This window comes from Endocarpon pusillum (assembly GCF_000464535.1).
Source record: "Endocarpon pusillum Z07020 unplaced genomic scaffold scaffold1462, whole genome shotgun sequence".
Taxonomy (NCBI): Eukaryota; Fungi; Ascomycota; class Eurotiomycetes; order Verrucariales; family Verrucariaceae; genus Endocarpon; species Endocarpon pusillum.
In genome coordinates, this window is record NW_006916015.1 from 27,070 (window position 1) to 47,818 (window position 20,749).

The following is a 20,749-nucleotide window of genomic DNA, read 5'->3' on the forward strand; positions in this document are numbered from 1 at the left end:
AGCCGATCAGAAGACTCTCCCATTCAACTCTGATTCCTTCTATGCCGCAGCACCAGATCAGCTGTCGCCGACAAAACCTGGAGTCAACCCAAACACAGGCCTTTCTCACCATATCATCTGTTCTCGTGGTCGACACTTGTGAAACCTAGGGTTTTTGTGAGTGGTTGCATCCCTGCACCTCCCTTGCCGTGACCACTAGCCTCTTCTGACAGGCAGTCGAGAATCTGTGTCAACCTTCTAACCCCTGTGTCTGAGACAGACCTCGACCGTATCGCGTCTACTCTCCGCCTGATCGGTTCTCATCATCATCTCCTACATCCTCTAAGTCGCAATCTTCTGCAGGCTCGAATGCGGAATTATCCTGGCGGTCTGATTCATCAATCTGCGACCATAATCCTTCTAACTAGGTGGTGGCTGGTACGTCCCGTATCGGCAGGCTATCGATAGCAATCTTCAGTCTGCGGAGTGATTTGTTTCAAGGTAGACACTGTGCCAGAATTCTGCTTCACAATTCCATTGCACGACGGAAACCTTTCGCTCGACTCAAATTACCCATCGCCTTAACTTACCTATCGCCAAGCGCCAATTCCATCTTCACACTCATGTCACTTGGATAACCCGCTCAGTCACACCTCTACGATTGTCACGGGGATGCTGGCCACCATGAATCCTTCGCCAGTGGGTGAGAACTTGCCGATGCTCGACAGGAATAACATTATCAATCAGAGAGATGGAGAATCACTATACCAAATTTGTCTCAAGTTGAGGAAAAGGTTATCGGAGGTACCAAATTTTCGGCCATATCTTGAACAAATGGCGACTGAGGAGGCAGAGGGCGCGGATCCGGTGTCCTCGTTATGGAGATGTTTCAGGAACGGTCTGCCTCTTCTCACTATCTACAATGCGTCGCAACCGGAGGATGGAGATTTGACGGTGGACCCATCGAATTCCGATCTTAGAATGGGGAAGCAAGCGGCATACAGATTTAATGTTGCTTGCAAGACACAGATGTCTATCCCGGCTTCTGACATATTCTCCCTGAACGATCTGTACGGGGATAATACAACTGGGTTTGTAAAGGTAACCAAACAAGTCAATCGTGTTCTCGACATTCTCAGTTTGAGTGGGAAGCTCTATCCGTCATCCGAGAGCACTACAGCCAGTGACGAACCCAACGATGTGCAAGCGAATGGAGCACCTCCGAAGCAGCTGACGCGCAGACAACATATCTTGAAAGAACTGGTAGAGACAGAAAGGCAATACGTTCACCACCTCTTGAACCTACAGCTGTTAAAGAAAGAGTTAGAAGAATGTGGAGCTTTGACGGGTGACTCGATACATTCAATTTTTCTGAACTTGAATAACTTGCTGGACTTCGCTCAACGATTTCTCATTCGTATTGAACAACATAACGAACTTCCAGAGGAGAAACAAAATTGGGGTGATCTATTCAAACATTACAAGGAGCCCTTTCGGCAGTATGAGCCGTTCATTGCGAATCAGCTTCGATGCGAAAAGACATGCCAAAAAGAATGGGATAAGATGAAAAAGATAGGCAGGTCACCACTGATGGATCAGATGCTGGCAGATCCGACCATTCTGAGCGGTTTCCTACTGAAGCCGTTCCAGCGGTTGACCAAATATCCGTTGCTTCTCAAGGTAAGCTCACGCCCTTTGAAATCATTTCTGTGCCCTTGCTGATCTTCTTAGGATCTTTCTAGTCAGGCCGAGGACGAAAGGTTGCGAGCAGATCTTTCAGATGCTGTTGAGATCATTCAAGATGTACTTCAGGAAGCCAATGCCGCGATCGACAAGGAAACAAGACAAAACGCATTAGTGGATCTGGATGAACGTGTTGAGGAATGGAAATCTCTGAATCTGAAGACGTTTGGCGAATTGATGCTTTTCGGGACCTTTACTGTGCTCAAAGGCGATGGAGGCAGCAAAGATCAGGAAAAAGAGGTGTGTTGCCCCAACATGCGGCCGTGGATGCTCACTAATCGAAGCAGTATCATATCTACCTTTTCGAAAGAATTCTGTTATGCTGCAAGGACATCAATCTCAACAAACAAAAGTCGAAGTATATGGGTAGCAAGGAGAAACTCTCAGTGACAGCCAAGGGTCAGCCACGTCTGCAACTCAAGGGCCGCATCTTCCTAGCAAATGTGACACATATTTTGACGGCATCAGGCCCAGGTAGGCACATCTCTCGCATCAGAATGGGAACCATGCCAGTATTAATGGTGGGTTAGGAAACTATACTATTCAAATCTTTTGGAGAGGAGACCCAGGAGTTGAACACTTTATAATCAAATTTAAAAATGAGGATACCATGCTGAGATGGAATCGAGAAATCGAAACACAACGAGCTGTATGCGCCGAGAATGGAAGAGCTACCAGGGCCAATGGCACCTCCGAAACACAATTCACTTCCCTACGAGGAATTCACATGGAGAATCCACACCAGGAATACGAACTCGATGAGGATGACTACAACCGAGCCATGCAGCCTGCATATTTCGGGCACGAGAATGGAAACTACTCTGAGTTTTCAATGAGTCGCAATGCCTCGAGTCTGAGCCTTCGGTCGTCTTCAACGACCAATACAAGTGGAGGCATGCATCACACACATCCTTCCACTTCGACTAGGCCGGCACGCTTCCCAATGCCTGATCCTTCTTCCTTACCGCCACTCAATACTTCATTCCAGAACTCGCCATCCGAAAGAGCCGGAACGTCGTACTTCTCCCCCATCGACAGGGAGGCGGCAACACCCATGACTGCGTCTGCTCGCTCAAGCTCTCAGTCTGCATTTGCTGGCTACGATAGGTATGGGACACCTTCGACTGGCTGGTCGAATGGCGAGGAGCCAACAAACCGAAACACTGCTCCTGCTATGTCTCGAGCAAATCGTGGAGCAAATCCATATCAAGTGAATGGTCGTGATCCACGTTTGCGACCGTCACTACCGCCTGTCTCGACTGGCCCACCCACCGCTCAACAGCTCGCTAATGGCATAAATCGCATGCGATCTGCGAGCAGCCCTGACTTCATGAACCCGCAACGCCGCCTACCGAATGGTCATGTGGTACCGAATGGTAGCGATGTTCCTACGATGCCCGCGATACCGGCACATGTTGCGGGCAGAGTGGCCCCTGTCAATCGGAGCATGAGTAATTCGCCGACAGGAATGCCGCCCAGAGCGAACACTCCTTCAGCAAATGGCCACCAGTACGGCTTACCACCTGGACCACGACCACAGATGACCAACCACTACACTTACGACTCATCTTATAACAGTAAAGCTGATCCGCGCCTCGTGATCTCTAATCTCACTCCGGGCTCATCAATCTCGACAGATCGGGATCGAAACCTTTCTCCACCCCTCTCCACCCCGTCGAGTGATGGAGAGCCTTTTATGCCAAGCCAGCTTAAGGCCAAGGTCTGCTTCGACAGCAACTATATCACACTGGTCATTGCAAGCAACATTCAGTTCAGGTCTCTGACTGATCGTATTGACGCTAAATTGGCACGCTTTACCCAAGCTTCTATTGGGGGCGGCTCTGTTCGTTTGAGGTATAAGGATGAAGATGGAGATTACATATGGATTGACAGTGACGAGGCAGTAAATGATGCCTTCCTGGATTGGCGGGAGACCCATGCCGATAAGATTGCTACTGGCTCTGTTGGCGAAATCCTTCTGTACTGCAGCTCGCTCAGTGGCGAGCCATTGGCACCCAGCGGATGAGAGGATTGGCTGATGTGGAGGGGTAAATACAACTGCTCATCACCGTCTCGGGAGCCTCCACCATCTGCCAAATAATTATAGCCGCGTGGGGTTCTGCATACCCAACTTCCGTCTTCAGAGAGGAATGCAGACCCATGAGAGGCAAAGCCTAACTTTCGGAATCGTAGCGAAAAGCCATTTGATCGCACTTACCGCTGAACGCGATGGCTTGCCTGCTCGCCATGTCTCATCAAATGTGCTGGCAGAGGGGTGTGCCAAGGTGAGAAGCGAAGTCGAAGATACAACTTTGGAAAGAGAACCCGTGAAGCGAGTTCGAAACATAATTCACGAAGCAATTCCACGACGGGACTTCGAAGAAGAAGAAGAAGAAGAAGAAGAAGAAGAAGAAGAAGAAGAAGAAGAAGAAGAAGAAGAAGAAGAAGAAGAAGAAGAAGAAGAAGAAGAAGAAGAAGAAGAAGAAGAAGAAGAAGAAGAAGAAGAAGAAGAAGAAGAAGAAGAAGAAGAAGAAGAAGAAGAAGAAGAAGAAGAAGAAGAAGAAGAAGAAGAAGAAGAAGAAGAAGAAGAAGAAGAAGAAGAAGAAGAAGAAGAAGAAGAAGAAGAAGAAGAAGAAGAAGAAGAAGAAGAAGAAGAAGAAGAAGAAGAAGAAGAAGAAGAAGAAGAAGAAGAAGAAGAAGAAGAAGAAGAAGAAGAAGAAGAAGAAGAAGAAGAAGAAGAAGAAGAAGAAGAAGAAGAAGAAGAAGAAGAAGAAGAAGAAGAAGAAGAAGAAGAAGAAGAAGAAGAAGAAGAAGAAGAAGAAGAAGAAGAAGAAGAAGAAGAAGAAGAAGAAGAAGAAGAAGAAGAAGAAGAAGAAGAAGAAGAAGAAGAAGAAGAAGAAGAAGAAGAAGAAGAAGAGAATCAATAGTGGGGTACCCAAACAGCTTGGTACTTGTCTCGCTGCGAGCCTCCACGGCTTGTTTGCATCAGCCCGCATCTGCTGAATTGTTCGATGCTGAAGTAGGGCAGCATAGATCAAGGAGGAATTTATAACAAAGGGATGATGCATTCTGACCGGTGGGGCCGTTTGTGCCAGCTTTGGCATACTAGAAGCGGTTGCAATTCAAAAATAGTGTATTCTGCTCCAGAACTAATGATCAATCTACTCGAGTGGACAACTATATCGACATCCGGCACCACATTGACCTGTGACTGAAGTGGTTCAGGTGGTTGTGGATGTTGAGTCCTCGACACATACTGTAGTCCTCGGGACCGGAGGACCTGTACGATAACGTGGTAGTTACTAGTACAGAGTAACTAGTAGGAAGTACGCTAAATAGTGTTCTAGCTCACCTTGGTTAGTGACTTCAAGGGTTGAAGCTGTGCTCTGTAAACCGCGTACTCGTACTCAAGCTGTAGCCTCGAATTCTGTTCGTACAACACCAACAAGATACAGCTATCATTGTGTTGACCAGGTTGATGATACAGCACAGAAAAGTCAAGGTGCTTACACTGCTGTCCCCTCTCTAATCACACTGTCGCCGTGATCCCGTTCTCCATCATCTGCAGCCAATAAATCATGGCTGACAGATATTCATTCTCGCTCACAACATTCTCACCCAGGTTCGTCACTGGATTATTTACATATCTATATCTAGACTGACATTATCTAGTGGAAAACTCGTTCAGATAGGTAGGCTCTCCGGAGATGCGCTCTTCAAGCTGTCCGAAGCGTGACTGACAATATCGAAGAGTATGCGCTAAATGCTGTGAACCAAGGCGTTACCTCGCTGGGTATCAAAGGTGCTGCCTCAACCCTCCTTCTCCCTTTCGCAGGTCTAAATCCGCCAACAGCAACAAACGGCATCGTGCTTGCGACGGAAAAGAAATCCTCTTCCCCACTCATTGACCCACCTTCCCTCTCCAAAGTCTCCCTAATCACCCCCAACATCGGCATGGTCTACTCCGGCATGGGCCCCGACTACCGCATCCTGGTGGACAAATCCCGCAAAGTCTCGCACACGGGCTACAAGCGAATCTACAACGAATACCCGCCCACACGGATATTAGTCCAAGACGTCGCGCGCGTTATGCAGGAAGCTACGCAATCTGGGGGGGTGAGGCCCTATGGCGTCAGCCTTTTGATCGCGGGGTGGGATGACGGGATCGAGCCCGAGACCGAGGAGGCCAAGGTAGGGGAGACGGATGCCGAGAAGAGGAAGGCGTCCAGCAAGACTGGGGGGATCCTCAAGGGCGGGCCGAGTCTGTATCAGGTCGATCCTAGCGGGAGTTATTTTCCTTGGAAGGCTACCGCGATCGGGAAGAGTGCTACGAGCGCGAAGACCTTCTTAGAGAAGCGGTATACAGATGGGTTAGAGTTGGAGGATGCAGTGCATATTGCGCTGTTGACGTTGAAGGAGACGATCGAGGGGGAGATGAATGGCGAGACGGTCGAAATCGGTATGCTCGCCCCTTCCCACTCGGACCCTTCAAGGTTGAGAATATTTGGCTAACCTGTATCCGACCCGCAGGTATCGTCGGCCCACCGGCAAACCATCTCCTGGGCTACGAAGGCGTCGAAGGCGCGCAAGGGCCCCGCTTCAGGAAGTTGAGCAAGGAGGAGATTGAAGATTACCTTACCAATCTGTAGTCCTGTCAAGCTTGCTTTAGAACTTATCGTCCAAGTGCATTGCAGCGGCGTCAAGCAATGCGTGACGCGGTCTTTAGATGTGGTCTTAAATTACAACGTTGGAATGTATATCTCCATACCCACGTCCATGCTATTGCTTTTGGCTTTCTCGGTACGTGATCTTGGTGCGCATTGAGATTTCTTTGCTTTTCCGTGTGTCATCTTATCCTGGCATGTTATTTGGAAAATAGGGAATATAGTACGCTAAGACCGATTGACAAGATTGGTGTGGCATCTGGTAAATGTTTGGGCACAGAGGAGTGACACCGACTCTATCAATGGGCCTTGGGCTTTGCAAAAGTAACAAGAGAGCCGCCAACTCTGTTGGTGGGAAGAATCGTATAGTACAAAAAATGGCGGGTCCCAATACGCCCGGGCTACCATGCCATGCGGTCCAGTTTATCCAACAACCAAGCACATGTTCTCTAGTTGCTCCTAGCGCGCCGTTCGCTATGCGGTGCAGACGAAACGAATAGTTATTAACATCACTAAATCATTGAAGTGCTCCCATCCTCAATTCCTTCCCCCAATACAAGCTCTCTTCACCTTTGCTCTGGTGAACTATCCAGAACCTGGGGTATCTCAATCCGATAAGGTAGATCCAACGCCGTCCTGGCCTCGACTAATCTGATTACACTGCCGGCTGATCTCATGGAGGACCGTGATACGGCAGAGGTGTTGGAGCGGGTTTGGCGGAGTGACAGGTTTGCGGGGGCGGTTGCTATGTTTGGTGAAGTAATGCCCAAGCGAGTACGTGGTGGTTGCTTTGATAACCCGTTATCAGCATGGGGTTGGGAGAACGGAGCTGTACGGAGGGACAAAGTGTCGTTGTCCTCTTTGTCATAATCGTCTTCATCATCTTCGGTTGGGAGCGAAGGGACGGAGTCTTCGCTTACACGACGCGGTGGGTGCGGGTGATGATGACGGATGCTGCCTGTCCCGTCGACGGAGAATGTGGATGCGGATTTTGGGGACCATCGTCCTGGTGTTTGCCAAGTTGGTGTGTCGTTCTGGTCCGGCTCTTGCAGTTCTGCGAGAAGGTCCCGGTCCAGCTTGGTCATGCCTCGGAGGATGGAGGCGAAGATGCTCATAAGGGAACGGAACTCGAACTCGGTCAGAGGCTTTGTGGAGAAGCGTGCGCGCTCGTAGAAAGTTAGGAAACTTGCTCCGAGATCAGGGGGGCTGATTAGTCCAAGGGAGTCTAGATAGGCTATGTATTCTCTCAAGCCCATGTTGAGCGGTCTCTGCAATATCTCGACAACGCGCTCATCTGGCAGTGGTATCTCCACAGGATGAGGCGTTGAATGGGGTTCAATGGGAGCAAGAGATACTGCCTTGGCTTCAATCAAATTGGGTAGCTCTGCAATAACGGTGTCATAGTGGAGATTTGGCAGATCTGGAGAGGCAGGAGACGACCACCCAGGATGAGCAATGTGTCCCCATATTTGCTGAATCTCGTTCTTCTTCGTATCCAAGCGAGTGATCGCAGAGATCCTTGCGTTTGCCATTGGAGAATCATCCTCAACTCTGTCGAATCGTGGCCGTGCTTTGTACGCGATGATAGCACTTCTCTCCAGTCCCTCCACAATCTCTTCCCTCGTAAGCTTTCCAGGCAGATCTTCTTTTTCAATTGGTATGTAGGTCTTAGGAATACCCTGTACGATACTACGATTGGTGTAGAGTCTGGATGCGTATATCAAGATCGCAAGAAGTGCAGTCAAGATATAGGTCCCCGCGATAGCACCAATATCCCACTGCCGGCGCTGCTGCCGGGCTTGATAGACGGCATCTGCGGGAGTGAGGGCGACGAGCGTGAGGACTAGAAGGAAGACGACGGTGAATGAAGTGCTGTAGAAGATACGGAAAAGGAGCGGACGAATCGCTCGCATGTCGGGGAGGCTATATGGTGCATCTTGGAGGATGCATTAGAGGCATACTGTCCGTATACTGTGTCGATACTATGCTGCCCATGAATGCAAGTTCGTCATCTGGGACTGTTGCTCATATCTCGATACCATGGTCCAAATTGAGGGATGCATTCATCTATCCAAGATCCAGATTCTGCGCACTGGGTGCTACTTATGAACGCCAAGTATTTTCGACCACTAAGTAAAGAGTCCCCAAAGAGTCCCCGAAGAGTCCCCGAAGAGTCCCCGTAGAGTCCCCGTCCCCATCCCCCTGGCGATCTGGCCCCGGCTGGAATTTTGTTTCATGACAAAGCTCACACTTCCAAACATTTCCGAGATGTCCTTTGTAGTCAGTTCTTCGTTGCGTCTGCAATGATCCACTACCTCGAGCTGCTCTGGCAGCACCTACATACTTGCATGATCGATACTGGTTGATAACCTGCTGAGAATCCTCGCACCCTGTTCAAATATGGCATCAACGACGGAAGAGACTCCCCCACAGTGGACATACCCTACCCGGCAATGCCGGCTATGTTTCGAGGAATGTGAGGCAACAGTCGAGCTTCCGCCGCCGGGATCAGCTTCCAATAATGCTCGAATCAAATACTACTCGGCAGACGATCCGTCGCTTGGACAGTTAATATCTCCTTGCAAATGCACAGGAAGTGCACGCTACATCCATGAAGGATGCCTTGAAGCATGGCGAAAGAACGCTGCACAGAGGAAGCATTTCTGGGAATGCAATATATGTCATTACCGATACCAGTTCAGTCGCTTGGGATGGGCAAGGCTGCTGGAGAATCCTGCTGCACACTTTGCTATTACAGCAACAGTAGCTTTAGTGCTGGTTTTTATCTTCGGCTATATTGCCGATCCGATTATCAATCTTTACATCGATCCATATAGTGCTACGTCAACAAGTCGACTGTGGACACCGATCAAGGTCAGTGATGTTGGAGAGGAGAGTTCATGGCTGCAGCACTTCTACAAGGGTCTGGCATCATTGGGCGTATTGTCTTTTGCAAGAGTAATCTTCATGGCCAATCCATGGCATTGGTACAATCTCCGGAATTCTGGTCTTGCACACGGCACCACCAGACCTGGGGCAACCGGTCAAGAACGAGTCGCTAATATTAGCTGGGTTGTTCTCGTTATTGGAGTGATGACCTTTCTTTACACGGTGTTCAAGGCAATGAACTCCCTAACGAGATGGTTCCTTGAGAAGGCAGCATTTCATATCAAGGAGGTGCCCCATGACGACGATGACGATATCAAGCCACCAATACCTCAGACCAAGCCAACTACCGTTAACTCTGGGACAGGGACGTTGCCTGATGAATCCGAGGACAGTGTCGCTATGGAGGATGCACACCAACATCGACCGCCAAATGAGGACAGGTCAGCAGCGACATCAACTTCAGCCAGCACTCTCCCTGCGAAGACCACTGCTACCTACCGTGCTGCATCAGCTATTCCTGGTGCTTTTCACCCTCCGGGGTGGTCTTTCGCCAATCTAGATGAATGAAAAGCTTGGTTGGGTGAAAGAAGAATGTCTGTCTTCCATTCTGTGATGCTACATTTGTCTAATTTTCATCTCATCTGTCGCCACTACTCCTCAGCATCCTCTGCTCGCCCAAACTTTGAGTTGTCACAGCTTCCACCAATAGTGTGCCAATTAGTCAGTGCGCGAAGATTCAGTTTCTCAAACTTCTCAAGTGTACAGCGTCATGCTTGTGCCTTGTAATATTTGAGATATTATCAGCAGCTGTGTCAGGAATCCACATTTTCACATCTTTACATTTCGTGGTGACCGTGGCTGGTAAATTCGTGCAAGACACCTTCCTGGCTCATGAAGTTTGAGGATTTGCAGCTATCCAAGTTGCTCCTTCTTTACTGATCATGATTGACCAAATGTGATTTCTAACAAGGTGAGTGTTACAGTGACTTCACTTTGCATCAGCTGTGTGCAAGCTATTGTGTTCTCCATTCACCAGCTGTGCCTCGAAGCTCGAACCCTGTTTTGCGCAGATACAGATCATGCCTGAACGTTCTTCCATAGGATGTACCAACGATGATCTGGCCTTGACTGATCGTGATCTATTCTCTTTGTACCTCAGATATCCAGAGATGGAGCAATTAGATGTCAATCTTGAAGGTGGAGACTATGCAGAACCACTACTCGCTTCCATCACTGCTAGCTCACCCGATTCATCACCACAATCAGCACAACTCGACAGCTCGCCACCATCTAACTCAACCTACTACGAATCTCCCGCAAGCTCGCCTCTTGGTCCGTCAGACAGCATTCCATTTCCTGATCTTGCGATCGCTGCGAACGATGGAGAAGTGGAGGAGCTCAGCGTACACTTTGATCTCACTCGGAGGTCACATGAGATACCAGAACGTGCGGCAGAACTGTTTACAGAGATCAAGTCTGCCATCTTAAGTATGGGTTCGATCTTATTCACTACCACCGGAGAGGTCTCGACCGAGCCCGAAAATCTCTGGCACATCAACTCCATTGCAGACTGGTTGATCTCTGTGTTGAGCCGGGCCGGGATCGCAGTTGACATGGAGATTGATGATATTCAAACTATTCTCCAACTTGCTCCTTTCACGATCCGGCCAGCACTGAAGGATCTGTGGACAAATTACAAGCAGATGGCTGAACTCATCATCGAGTGAGACCTCGCGGCACTAAGTAAATGTTATCTGAGGCTAATATAAACCAGTTGTACCACAATGCCTTCGCAATTGGAGCTCGATCTGTGGGATCAGCTGTGTCATATTTATGATGCATGCGTGTACCGACCGTTCCTGGCTATTCCTCGCTCACAGGGCTACAATGAGGCGCTTCTCGAAAAGCTGGACATGCTGTATAACACCATCATGACCCATGCCACAAGATACAAGAAATGGATGGTGGCGATGAAACGAGTGGGGAATGATTTTACTAAGCCGACAATGCGAAGGATTCTGCAGTCGCCAGAGGTCATGAAGGGTATACTTGAATTCGAGGGGCAGTTGGAAGTGGCCGCACAATCGGTCGTGCAACTGGAGATTGCCACAAGAGAGGTATTGGCAACGCTTACTGCAAAGGATCGGCGGGAACAACAGCAGTCTTCGAAGCATCAACCTTCTGCCCTACACCGCGGATTTGCTTCTATATCTTAGAAGATTCCGGCTCGAAGGGGTCGTTGACAATTGATCCAGTTGCACGATCTGAAGGGTAAGGTACGTTTCAACACCGAGCATATTGTATATGTCCCTTGGCCGGAGAACATTATATGTTGGCAATAATATTTAAGCCCAGTGCAGATGATACCCATCTCCAAAGCCGTTTCCTTTCACCAACTAGTCAGTCCTTTCGTCCTGTCAAAGCCACCCCTCAATTGTCTCTCCGGCTTCACCACCTTCCCCTGCAGAACCGTATACTTGATGATAGCCTCACAGTCTTCCGGCCTAACTCTCGCCAACCATATGCATTGCATTGCCTCCCCTGTGCTTGCCGCGTTCTTCTCTATTACAGCCCTATCCGTGCGATTCCTCGCTAAGCTCGTCTCCTCGTCCATCTCCTCCCCGGCTGTCATACTATTATCGTCCTTTTCTTCGAGCTCACTCCCGCTCCTTCGATAAACCATCACATTAGCCGAATATTTATGTCCGCCCACGTGACTGATGAAATATATCCCCACCCCGCCTGGTCGCTCATCGTGTATATCGCGGTATAGGCCCAATGGACGGAGGTGACGTTCGAATTCGCGACGAAGAAGCGGTGCGGATTGGCCGCAGCGCGCGTCGCGGGGCTTTTGGGAGCCTAAAAGGATTAGGTAGGCGTGGGGGCAGGGTCGTGTCTTGAAGTTGGTGGTTCTGTATTGTTGGACTTGGGAAGGGAAGGATAATGAGCCGGCCGCAGTTGGACTTAAGGAGGGTATTGATGGTGGTTGTGGAGAAGGATTTTGCGCTGTTCGATCATGCTCCTCTCCGTCTTTCGTCGGTTTGCTTGAAGGATCCACCGAGATAGGACTCATGCTTGACGCCTGCCGGGCGACATAGCCTTCCATAAACTCCGCAACACCGCTCGGCCTCACGTCCTCAACAATCTCCCACTTCGGCAGCACCAAAACCTCTGTCTGGCCTTGCTCATTCTTTAGCCTGTTTCCAATTATCTCGCCATCCCTTCTACCATGACAATCATAATCCGGGACCGGCATGTTGCAAGCACTAACCATGCACCTCCCATTCTCCAAGTCCGTCCCATGCTTCCCTACCGCTCTCATTACACTGCCCTTTTCATCCGCAATATCCCTCACCCAGTCTGTCCTTCCCGTCGCAACGAGGAGGTGGGTGGCCCAGCCCCTGATGTGGCCGTAGAGGGCGTCGGATTCGTTGATGCTCCATTTAGACGGGTAATGGATCGTGCAGGTTGAGCAGTCGTGGAGGCAGTTGGGGTCGTCGGTGGAGTCAGACGAGACGGGAGGGAAGATGTATGGGGAGGAGGGTAGGGAGGATGCCGGAGTTGATGGTGGGGAGGGTTGTGCGGAGGAAGATTTGGAGAGGTTGGTGGAGGAGGTGCTGGGGGTGAGAAAGGCTCTTGTGCGTTGTATGACGGATTTCATGGTGTTATGATCTTGATTGAAGTGGTTCAAGCCTTATGTCTGAGGAGGAGGTTTGGGAATGTCAGTTATACTCGTCCCATTACAGAAGCTGAGGATCTATTTTTGATCTTATCAGATCATTGGACCGCAACCTGATCCGCTACTTAATTTAGTTAACTACCAACTCGTACTCCGTAATCTCCGTAGTTCGACGCGTAAGCCGGCTCCTCCTCCCGGCAGATGAGTCAGCAGGTCAGTGGGTAATCACTTTACCGGAGTAGCTTTCCTTTCTCCCTTACTGTCTAAGCGGATCTCTCGATTGTTCATGGGTATGCTATGGCGCTAATGCTGAAACATAGTTTACCACTTTTTGGATGACATCTTCTTCGTTCACGTGGTCTTAGCAATGAGGCTGAGAGTGGCATTGCTAGGAGCACCAGAGGCTAATTTTGATTACTGCGTAAGCCCCTGCCATGAATTCAATCCAGGCTTCGGTAGCGCGATAATAGCATTTCGCCCCCACTAACATATACAGGGTCCTGTTAGAACATGTAATAAGTTATCCTCTTCGGACATGAGCAATCTCAACCAAGAAATACTGTCGGGTTGGACAGGCGGAGGACTGTGGTCTCCCAGGCAAGCACCATGAAGGGTATAATGAATGTTCATACTCGGTTGACACCACCAAAACGAGAAGAAGAATATGAGCTTCAGGGGCTGGCAGCATCTCAAAGTTCCCTGATCCATGGTGGGTGTGTTGCTGTCCCAACCTTAGGCAACTCTGACTGTGGACGCCTCATTAACCTAGTTCAGAGCTTCGGAGGAAACCAAGGACACTGGACTGGGAGATCCTTTGCGCATATTTTGGGGGCGGACGCTCTGTTGCATTCTTGTTCCACCACTTTTGACAATCTACTATGCCATCACATGGCATTATTGGCTGCAGTCTTATGACTACGACTCTCCAGTCAACCATGGTACGAAAGGTGCAAGATGGGTCTATTATAGCTGGTTCATCTTGAGCGCAGTTGGGATCAATCTATCCAAATACGGGCTTGCTGGGGTGGAGGCGGGCATGTTGATGAACAGAAGATGGGCGGCTCGAAATGCAATGCAGTTGATAATGCACTGCGACAAGGTCAGTACGAGTTTTTCCATCAGTTTCAAGGGGAATCGTGTTGACCATTTCACCACTGCAGACTTGGAGTGGCCCAAGCGGATGGATGAAAATCGCCATGACAACTATCAAGGGGAACTTCAAAATTCGGCCATCCCCGACCTGGTTTGTACTTGCCATTGTCAGCCTTCTTCCCTTTATTGCTTTGCCACTCTCTGGTCTCACTATGGAATTGAATGATGGCTTTAGGCCTGGTATTGCTGGAGTAGACCGAGCGGAACTTTCTGGTCAAAACCAAAATACCTTTGCGGACCAGGCGATGGATGTAATCGACAGAGCTTTCAACCGTTGGCGATATTCATCTGATCTGCAGCTGTCAGGACGGTCTGCGTTTTATGTTCCAGAAGTCAACGCTGCCCTGCAAAACAAGACATGGTTGAAAAACATACCCAACAACTGGCCAGATGACGATCAATCCACAGTCTTCTTGGCACCTCAGTCGGATAGGCCGGTTTCGGGTCCAGTATGGGGCTTGCAAGCTTCATATGACTGCACCGTCATTAGTCGTGTCGAACAATTTCAATTGCTAAGCCAAAGAAGTGCAGACCGCTCAAAGCCACGATGTCCTGCCATCGATTTTGCAAGCTACGACGGGCAACCACAATATTATGGTTTACCGAAACTATGTGACCACGACGTGTATACGATTGGCCAACGATCAGGTCCAGCAGAAAACTCCCTGGATATGGTTTCATTAGCCAATGTGGGTTTTCTTGATGGCTTAATGGAGATGGCCCTGAAATATGAGAACAAGGAAGACGACCAATTCAGCGACACGACACCAGTGCTCTTAGAGATGGCGGTTTGGCAGAAACCAGTCAAGCTTCGAATCCCATGTGAGATATTAGAGAAAGAAGTGTTCAACGACTTGTCCGTTATCGTCGAGGGAATGCAGAAACCCTACCTCGATCACTCCACGTACGAGCCAGAGATATCGCCTGACTCAAGCCCCGTCCTCCTCGATGCTATCGGTGTGCAGTGCAATTCCTCACTCATATTGGGTACCGCAACCTTGGACGGATTGAACGGCACGTATGTCTCTTTCGCACGGGAAGAACCTGTTTCGAGCGCCACCGCTACTTCCGTTCCTCTCGCAACGGCTGTTCCAGAAATCCTTCGAAGTTCAACTGCCGCGGCATTAGACCTGAGGGAGGATTTCTCCTTCAATGCACTTAATGAGTTGGTCGATCCACCAAGTATAAACAACAACACATTCAGTCCGCCCAGTACGAACCCAATCCCTGAAATAGCGTCCAACGCATCTTGGCTCCCAAACCTCTTCAAATCAGTTGACACGTATAACCTGGTCCCTATTCCTTGCAACTCTGAAGGTGACCCACTCCATCTCAACTCTTCCTTCGGATCCCAACAGCTGAAGGTAATCACATCTGCTCAACTTAAAAAATCGATCATCCGCGCTCACCAAGCATATGCAATAGAGCTCTCGGGACCAAGAGGCGGCTTGTGGTACGGGAACCTAACAAATGCAGTGCCTACCACCATTATCGTCCCTGGCCAGCTGTCACCCATCGCTATAATCAGTCTACTCGCATTGTGGGCTGTATCATGCTCGCTTCTTGGCATCATCTTCAGCACCGGTCGACGCTGGGCCGATACCCTTGACGGCTTCAGCATGTTTAGATTTGGAGCCGATAACCCAGAATTTGCTGCAGGTGGAAACTGCGTCAAGGATTACGATCAATGTTTGACCCTTCTTCGCATTCCTGGTCTGGTCGGAGACTCTCAGCCTGGTATAAGTCAGGGACATATAACGCTGGTGAAAGATGTGATGGCTCGGCAGAACAAAAAATATCGAGGTCCGTCATCCCGTCTTGATCGCGATGATCGGGGTCTTGTTCGGCGTACGGGAAGAAACGATAGACTGGGAAGTGCAGCAAGAGAGCGTGCTTTGTAAAGACGCAGAAACCAAACATGACAGGTTAAGCAATAGTGGGTCGTACATGTGAATCCCCCCAATAGGCGTCGTTGACATGCTGGATTGCTGCAGCGAAGGCACGCGAATCGACAGCGCGTTGCAATCGATAGTCTTGAAAAAGCCTGCAAACTCGACCACGCGGTATCGTCTGCCATCTCTTGTCCGATAAAAAGCAGTAGCGATAGGCAGCAGCATCAGTAGCATCTTTGTCCTCTGCACCAACATCTCCTCCTCCCCCTCCATCAGCCATCCGACCCACCTTGGCACAAAACTGATAGGCCCAGGGCTCCGCCAGCAGCACCAATCCGGGGGTGGTGAACACGACCTCACTGAGCTGAAATCCCTCAGCGAGCAACGCCTCTCGAATCTCCCTATCGATCAAGACCACCGCCCTGCTATTGAACCACTAAAGCTTTAGTCTCGAGTGCGCTCCTCGCTGCTGCGGAGCAGCCACCTCGAAAGCCTCGGTGAGCAGCTCCGTATTTACGCCTGAGAGGCGCAAGTTGAAGAATCCGATGTTGGGTGGTAGAGGTCGAGTCGAGTCTGGCGTGCGGATTAGTAGCGTGCTTACCACCCTCCTGCGACCATGGGAGTCAACTGGCGTGGTCCGTCTGTCTGGTCGGGGATGTAGGCTGGCATGAAGGTAAATGCATGCTGGAGATCGTGGGCAATGAGCTCGCTATCTAGAGCCGGGAGGTGAGAAATCTTTGGAGGATGCGCGCGATCTATGGGAGACTCTTTGGTGTTCTTCAGATCTTCGCTTTGGTAGCACCCTATACCTCAACTACTGGGCTCCGCTGGTACATACCATACTAAGAGAGCTTTTCCCCCAGAAAGATAAATCGCCGACAACTTCCTACTCGGATTGTCTGTCTTTCTTTTGGATCATTGACGATGATCTGCCGTCCCCGGCGGCTCGTAGCATTAACGGTACTATGAGATTCATAGCAATGTATAGCAAACGCTAATCCACTTGTGAAACGCATCTAGCATTCCTTCCCCTCGCTTCCCCTGCTTCCGCAATCATGTAAAATACATATATATATAGTACATTTCCAGGTCGGATGGGGCGGCATCCCCGTCCCGCCCTTTTTCTGAAACAATACGGAGTAGCCGGGCGAGGAGTGTAACACTCCACAGTTTCGTTGTACTGGTTAGAGGTACTTTTGTCGAGGAATCAACTAGGAAAGCACCAAGGGATTGGTTCCACGTTGGACTTACTACGTATATACGAATTGTAAATCAGGGTAAACTTGTGAATCTTGAGGCTGTATTGCGCGTTGGGAGCACCCAAATGCTCACCCTGTTGAAGAAAATCGAGACCTGGGTGATTCCGCCCAGTAGCTGCGGAATATTGCCCATTGCAAAAGTGTTGCAATTCCTTGACATATGCTTTGGAGCTGCTGCTGCTGCTTGGGCTGTTTCATACTGAATATCCACCACTCCGTCGTAAAATTTGACATTTTTTTAAATTGGTCAGTGTCGGCTACCAGCGCCGGGCAGGCCTCGGTTACCGCCGGCAACCTTAACCTTAAAAATTTCACCTCCTGCTAGTTAGAGCCTTCGGGCCTTGGCGCCTGCGGAGCTACTCTTCTATCCGAACTTTGCACGCTACCAATCCATGCATAGCTGATTCCGCTCCCACATCCCAGAACCTATGGTCATGCCGCAAGTGTAACATCTCAGTCTGCTACAATTCGCAATGCACGGTAGAAGACGTCATGCCGATTCAAGCACTGGGCCCCATCAATCAGAAAGCGGTTTCTCAGAATCCAGCCGCGATTCATGATCATCCGCAATGACGACCTTCTTGTAGTGCGGCAGGTCTTTCAACAAGAAGTTGGCAGTACGTGGGATTTTCTTGGCCAGTGCCTCCTTGCGACAGATCGCCTGCATGGGGCCAGCATATCAATCTGGGGTCTTCAGGAAACCTGTTGTGAGTGGCAGAATACAACGACCGTGATAGCATGTGCCGTTTTCGTGGTCGACGTGTATGAAGATCGGCAAGGCGTAAAGCGTGTTACGGTCTGTAAGGGGGCGGCGATCAGAGCATCTAGAGGGGGGGGGCGAGGAGTGGGGGTTTCAATTTGTCCACATGATTTGGACGAGAATCTACGCTGCCCTTTGCAGCAGGCAAGTGTAGGCTTGAGCCTCAATACACAACTCAAAGCGGGAGCATATTGAAGCCAGCCCAGATGAATGACTTTTGTTTGTCTCGGTGGCCAGCTCACTCCATTCGCTTCATTACAGTAATGGTCAATACACTGAGGCTCCTAATGAGTGTCCCTATATTGCTTGATCTGCATGTACCCGTCTGTCATATCAGTAAACTCATATTCCTAGCATAACCAAACTGTCCCTGCTATAATTTACTCATGGATTGGACGGTCGAGCGTGTTTAGAAGGTTGCTTTGTGGATGAAGGAGTCAATTTTCTAGTCTTGTCCACTATCTCCTGGTTCTCAGCCTGTCTTGTTGCGCTGTGAATTTTGTCTTCCAACTTGCGTCTGTCGTCTGCGTTTTTCTTCTCCTCTTTTGGACATCAAATACGTGTTAGCCAAGCCGTAAACGCATCTATGCACCTGGGTAAGCAACTTACCGTTAGTCTGTGGCTTGGTGAAGAGAGGAAGTGCTTTCTTTTGGGGCTTACCGTCGTCGGATGTTCGACGAAGCATGGCGTTGCAACCGGTTGGAAGATCTTCGGTGATGTAGAAGTCTTCTCTGTTGGAGATCGTCTCGCCCCAAAACCACCATATTAAAGTGATGTATGATGAGGATGTATAAGTTCTTCCTGCTGCGTCCTTAAGGGAAAGCACAGCTTCTGTCGGCTCGATCCGGCCGTGCGTCGCTCGAGCATTGTCAACAGATATCAAGCTTTGTCGAAGACCTGCTTCATAAGGCACGCCGGTAATGTCAACACTGTGGTCTACCCGGTTTGCATGGACAGTGATGTTGACGACTACCGCAGGAGGCTGAATAGAGTGTTTTCAGTATTGTTCGAACCAGATGTGAAATTACTGAAGCTTACCATGTAGGCAGATGGATGTGGACCAAATAGATGCGGACGGTTGAACGGACCAAGCCAAGTACTTGATGTCAACTGTTGACGCGCAAAGAGCACTTATGTCCAGTCTGAAATACTGACCCATCCCTGTCGAAGCTGAATGAGTCTTGTTAACCTATTTCGAGGAGTCGCTAAGTTATAAACCACTGTCAACATATCAGACTGTGGTAAGCGATGCAACGTTATGCCGACACAATCTGAATGGTGTATGGGGCGGGATTTCCTCTCAATGAGGTTCTTTTGGTTGGAGCTTGCTGGACTGCCTCACTTTCTCAGGTAGGTAAACCCCCATAAACGCTGCCGGACTGGCACACACATTGCACATGACACCGCATCGGGCTGTCCAATTGCCATGCCTCAGCTTGCATCAGGCTCTAGGATTGCAAGAAAACATTGCGTGGTACGTAGTAGATTTGGCATCCATGAAATTCTACCTTCCTCACCCTGGTCTGGGCGCATGGGTGCTGGCAGGGATCTCGGCCAAGCTGCGAGGGTTGCTCCCGATGGCCATCACCAATCTTCGGGAGACGTTTGAGCCTCAACTTGAGGGGCAGATCGGGTAAACAACAATCTTGGCAGCGGACTATTGCGTGCGGCAAAAGACTGGATTACCGAGGGAATTCCACAGGAATCCCACGTAAGGTTCATAACCATCTCATACATCCTGTACCGCTCGGCATTCCTAACAACTGTGTTTGGGTTGTCTTGGACTTCTAGAGCACCCATTGCTGTGGACACATGACCAGGGCCACGCTATGCCCCTTTAGGACAACCCTCTGCAGGAGAGTGTAGGTCACTTTTATTTAAGGTTAAGTAGTGTTACACTTCATTTTCACAAAATACTAAAAATTAATATAAATCTGAAGCCATAAGTGTTGGAATTGGCCGTACGCGTACAGCCAAATTCTCGGCATCACGTGACCGCACTCTGCGCAGTACTAGTAGTATTAGTCTCCTTCTTCTAGAGATAGATTCTGCAGATAGATAGAATCAATTCATCCACTTCACCAATATTTAACTTTATATTAAGAAATATTTCAACAATCTTAAGATTTAAAGAATGTCACAGAGTTGACATGGAGGCCTCCTTGGGCCTAGATGGAGTCGTGGTCCGACTCTCTCTAGGGCATCTGGATTAAGGATTAATATACTATTCCAACTGCATTCAAGTAATTTTGGTTACTTGGGCGTAACTCTTTTGTGAAGTTGGATTACTATCTCAAAGAAGATATTTAAAATTAAAAATTAAAAATTATATAAGAATTTAAGATTTATAAAGTAAGAGCTTTTAGGTATATTTATATAGTAGTGAAGTGCTAGCATATTATTTTGCGGCTAAAGTTCTCTCTGAGAGAATGCTCTAAAGGGGCTAGTGTAGCTTTATATTACAGCGCCTCCCAGTAGGGGAAGGTTGCCCGAGCCACACAGCCCAGAGCTAGGCACTAGGCTCGGACACTAGGACAAGACTACCTGGATGGTTGCTTATGGACAGCCAAGACTGAGCACACTTAAGGTTGCTCACCTCTGCTCACTACTGAGCACTACTAAGCACATGCAGGTTGCTCACCTCTGCTCACTACTAAGCAGGACTGAGCATACGAATCTCTTATCTATATAAGTATACTCCTTTCGCAGATAGTCAGATAGTTCTTCTTACT

At 49.2% G+C, this 20,749-nt stretch overlaps 9 protein-coding genes across 9 annotated transcripts; 6 read left to right on the forward strand and 3 right to left on the reverse strand.

Moving 5' to 3' along the window:
- Window positions 1–663: 663 nt before the first annotated feature.
- On the forward strand, window positions 664–3,748 carry EPUS_08892 (uncharacterized protein; the record flags this gene model as incomplete). The annotated part of the gene is made up of 4 exons (XM_007802013.1): window positions 664–1,659; window positions 1,711–1,962; window positions 2,010–2,196; window positions 2,253–3,748. The coding sequence occupies 4 exons, from the start codon at window positions 664–666 to the stop codon at window positions 3,746–3,748; spliced, it is 2,931 nt and encodes a 976-aa protein (XP_007800204.1).
- A 124-nt stretch (window positions 3,749–3,872) lies between these two features.
- Window positions 3,873–4,725, forward strand: EPUS_08893 (uncharacterized protein; the record flags this gene model as incomplete). The annotated part of the gene is made up of 2 exons (XM_007802014.1): window positions 3,873–4,007; window positions 4,081–4,725. The coding sequence occupies 2 exons, from the start codon at window positions 3,873–3,875 to the stop codon at window positions 4,723–4,725; spliced, it is 780 nt and encodes a 259-aa protein (XP_007800205.1).
- Window positions 4,726–5,300: 575 nt separating this feature from the next.
- On the forward strand, window positions 5,301–6,371 carry EPUS_08894 (proteasome subunit alpha type-2; the record flags this gene model as incomplete). The annotated part of the gene is made up of 4 exons (XM_007802015.1): window positions 5,301–5,344; window positions 5,395–5,414; window positions 5,474–6,181; window positions 6,253–6,371. 4 exons carry the CDS (start codon window positions 5,301–5,303, stop codon window positions 6,369–6,371), a joined length of 891 nt encoding a protein of 296 aa, XP_007800206.1.
- Window positions 6,372–6,952: 581 nt separating this feature from the next.
- EPUS_08895 (uncharacterized protein) lies at window positions 6,953–8,299 on the reverse strand (the record flags this gene model as incomplete). The annotated part of the gene is made up of 1 exon (XM_007802016.1): window positions 6,953–8,299. One exon carries the CDS (start codon window positions 8,297–8,299, stop codon window positions 6,953–6,955), a length of 1,347 nt encoding a protein of 448 aa, XP_007800207.1.
- Window positions 8,300–8,786: 487 nt separating this feature from the next.
- EPUS_08896 (uncharacterized protein) lies at window positions 8,787–9,842 on the forward strand (the record flags this gene model as incomplete). The annotated part of the gene is made up of 1 exon (XM_007802017.1): window positions 8,787–9,842. One exon carries the CDS (start codon window positions 8,787–8,789, stop codon window positions 9,840–9,842), a length of 1,056 nt encoding a protein of 351 aa, XP_007800208.1.
- Window positions 9,843–10,354: 512 nt separating this feature from the next.
- On the forward strand, window positions 10,355–11,491 carry EPUS_08897 (uncharacterized protein; the record flags this gene model as incomplete). The annotated part of the gene is made up of 2 exons (XM_007802018.1): window positions 10,355–10,998; window positions 11,050–11,491. The coding sequence occupies 2 exons, from the start codon at window positions 10,355–10,357 to the stop codon at window positions 11,489–11,491; spliced, it is 1,086 nt and encodes a 361-aa protein (XP_007800209.1).
- Window positions 11,492–11,664: 173 nt separating this feature from the next.
- On the reverse strand, window positions 11,665–12,936 carry EPUS_08898 (uncharacterized protein; the record flags this gene model as incomplete). Its single annotated transcript, XM_007802019.1, has 1 exon — window positions 11,665–12,936. One exon carries the CDS (start codon window positions 12,934–12,936, stop codon window positions 11,665–11,667), a length of 1,272 nt encoding a protein of 423 aa, XP_007800210.1.
- A 624-nt stretch (window positions 12,937–13,560) lies between these two features.
- Window positions 13,561–16,007, forward strand: EPUS_08899 (uncharacterized protein; the record flags this gene model as incomplete). The annotated part of the gene is made up of 3 exons (XM_007802020.1): window positions 13,561–13,667; window positions 13,729–14,053; window positions 14,115–16,007. The coding sequence occupies 3 exons, from the start codon at window positions 13,561–13,563 to the stop codon at window positions 16,005–16,007; spliced, it is 2,325 nt and encodes a 774-aa protein (XP_007800211.1).
- A 427-nt stretch (window positions 16,008–16,434) lies between these two features.
- EPUS_08900 (uncharacterized protein) lies at window positions 16,435–19,058 on the reverse strand (the record flags this gene model as incomplete). The annotated part of the gene is made up of 3 exons (XM_007802021.1): window positions 16,435–16,571; window positions 18,627–18,999; window positions 19,056–19,058. The coding sequence occupies 3 exons, from the start codon at window positions 19,056–19,058 to the stop codon at window positions 16,435–16,437; spliced, it is 513 nt and encodes a 170-aa protein (XP_007800212.1).
- Between the last annotated feature and the right edge of the window lie 1,691 nt (window positions 19,059–20,749).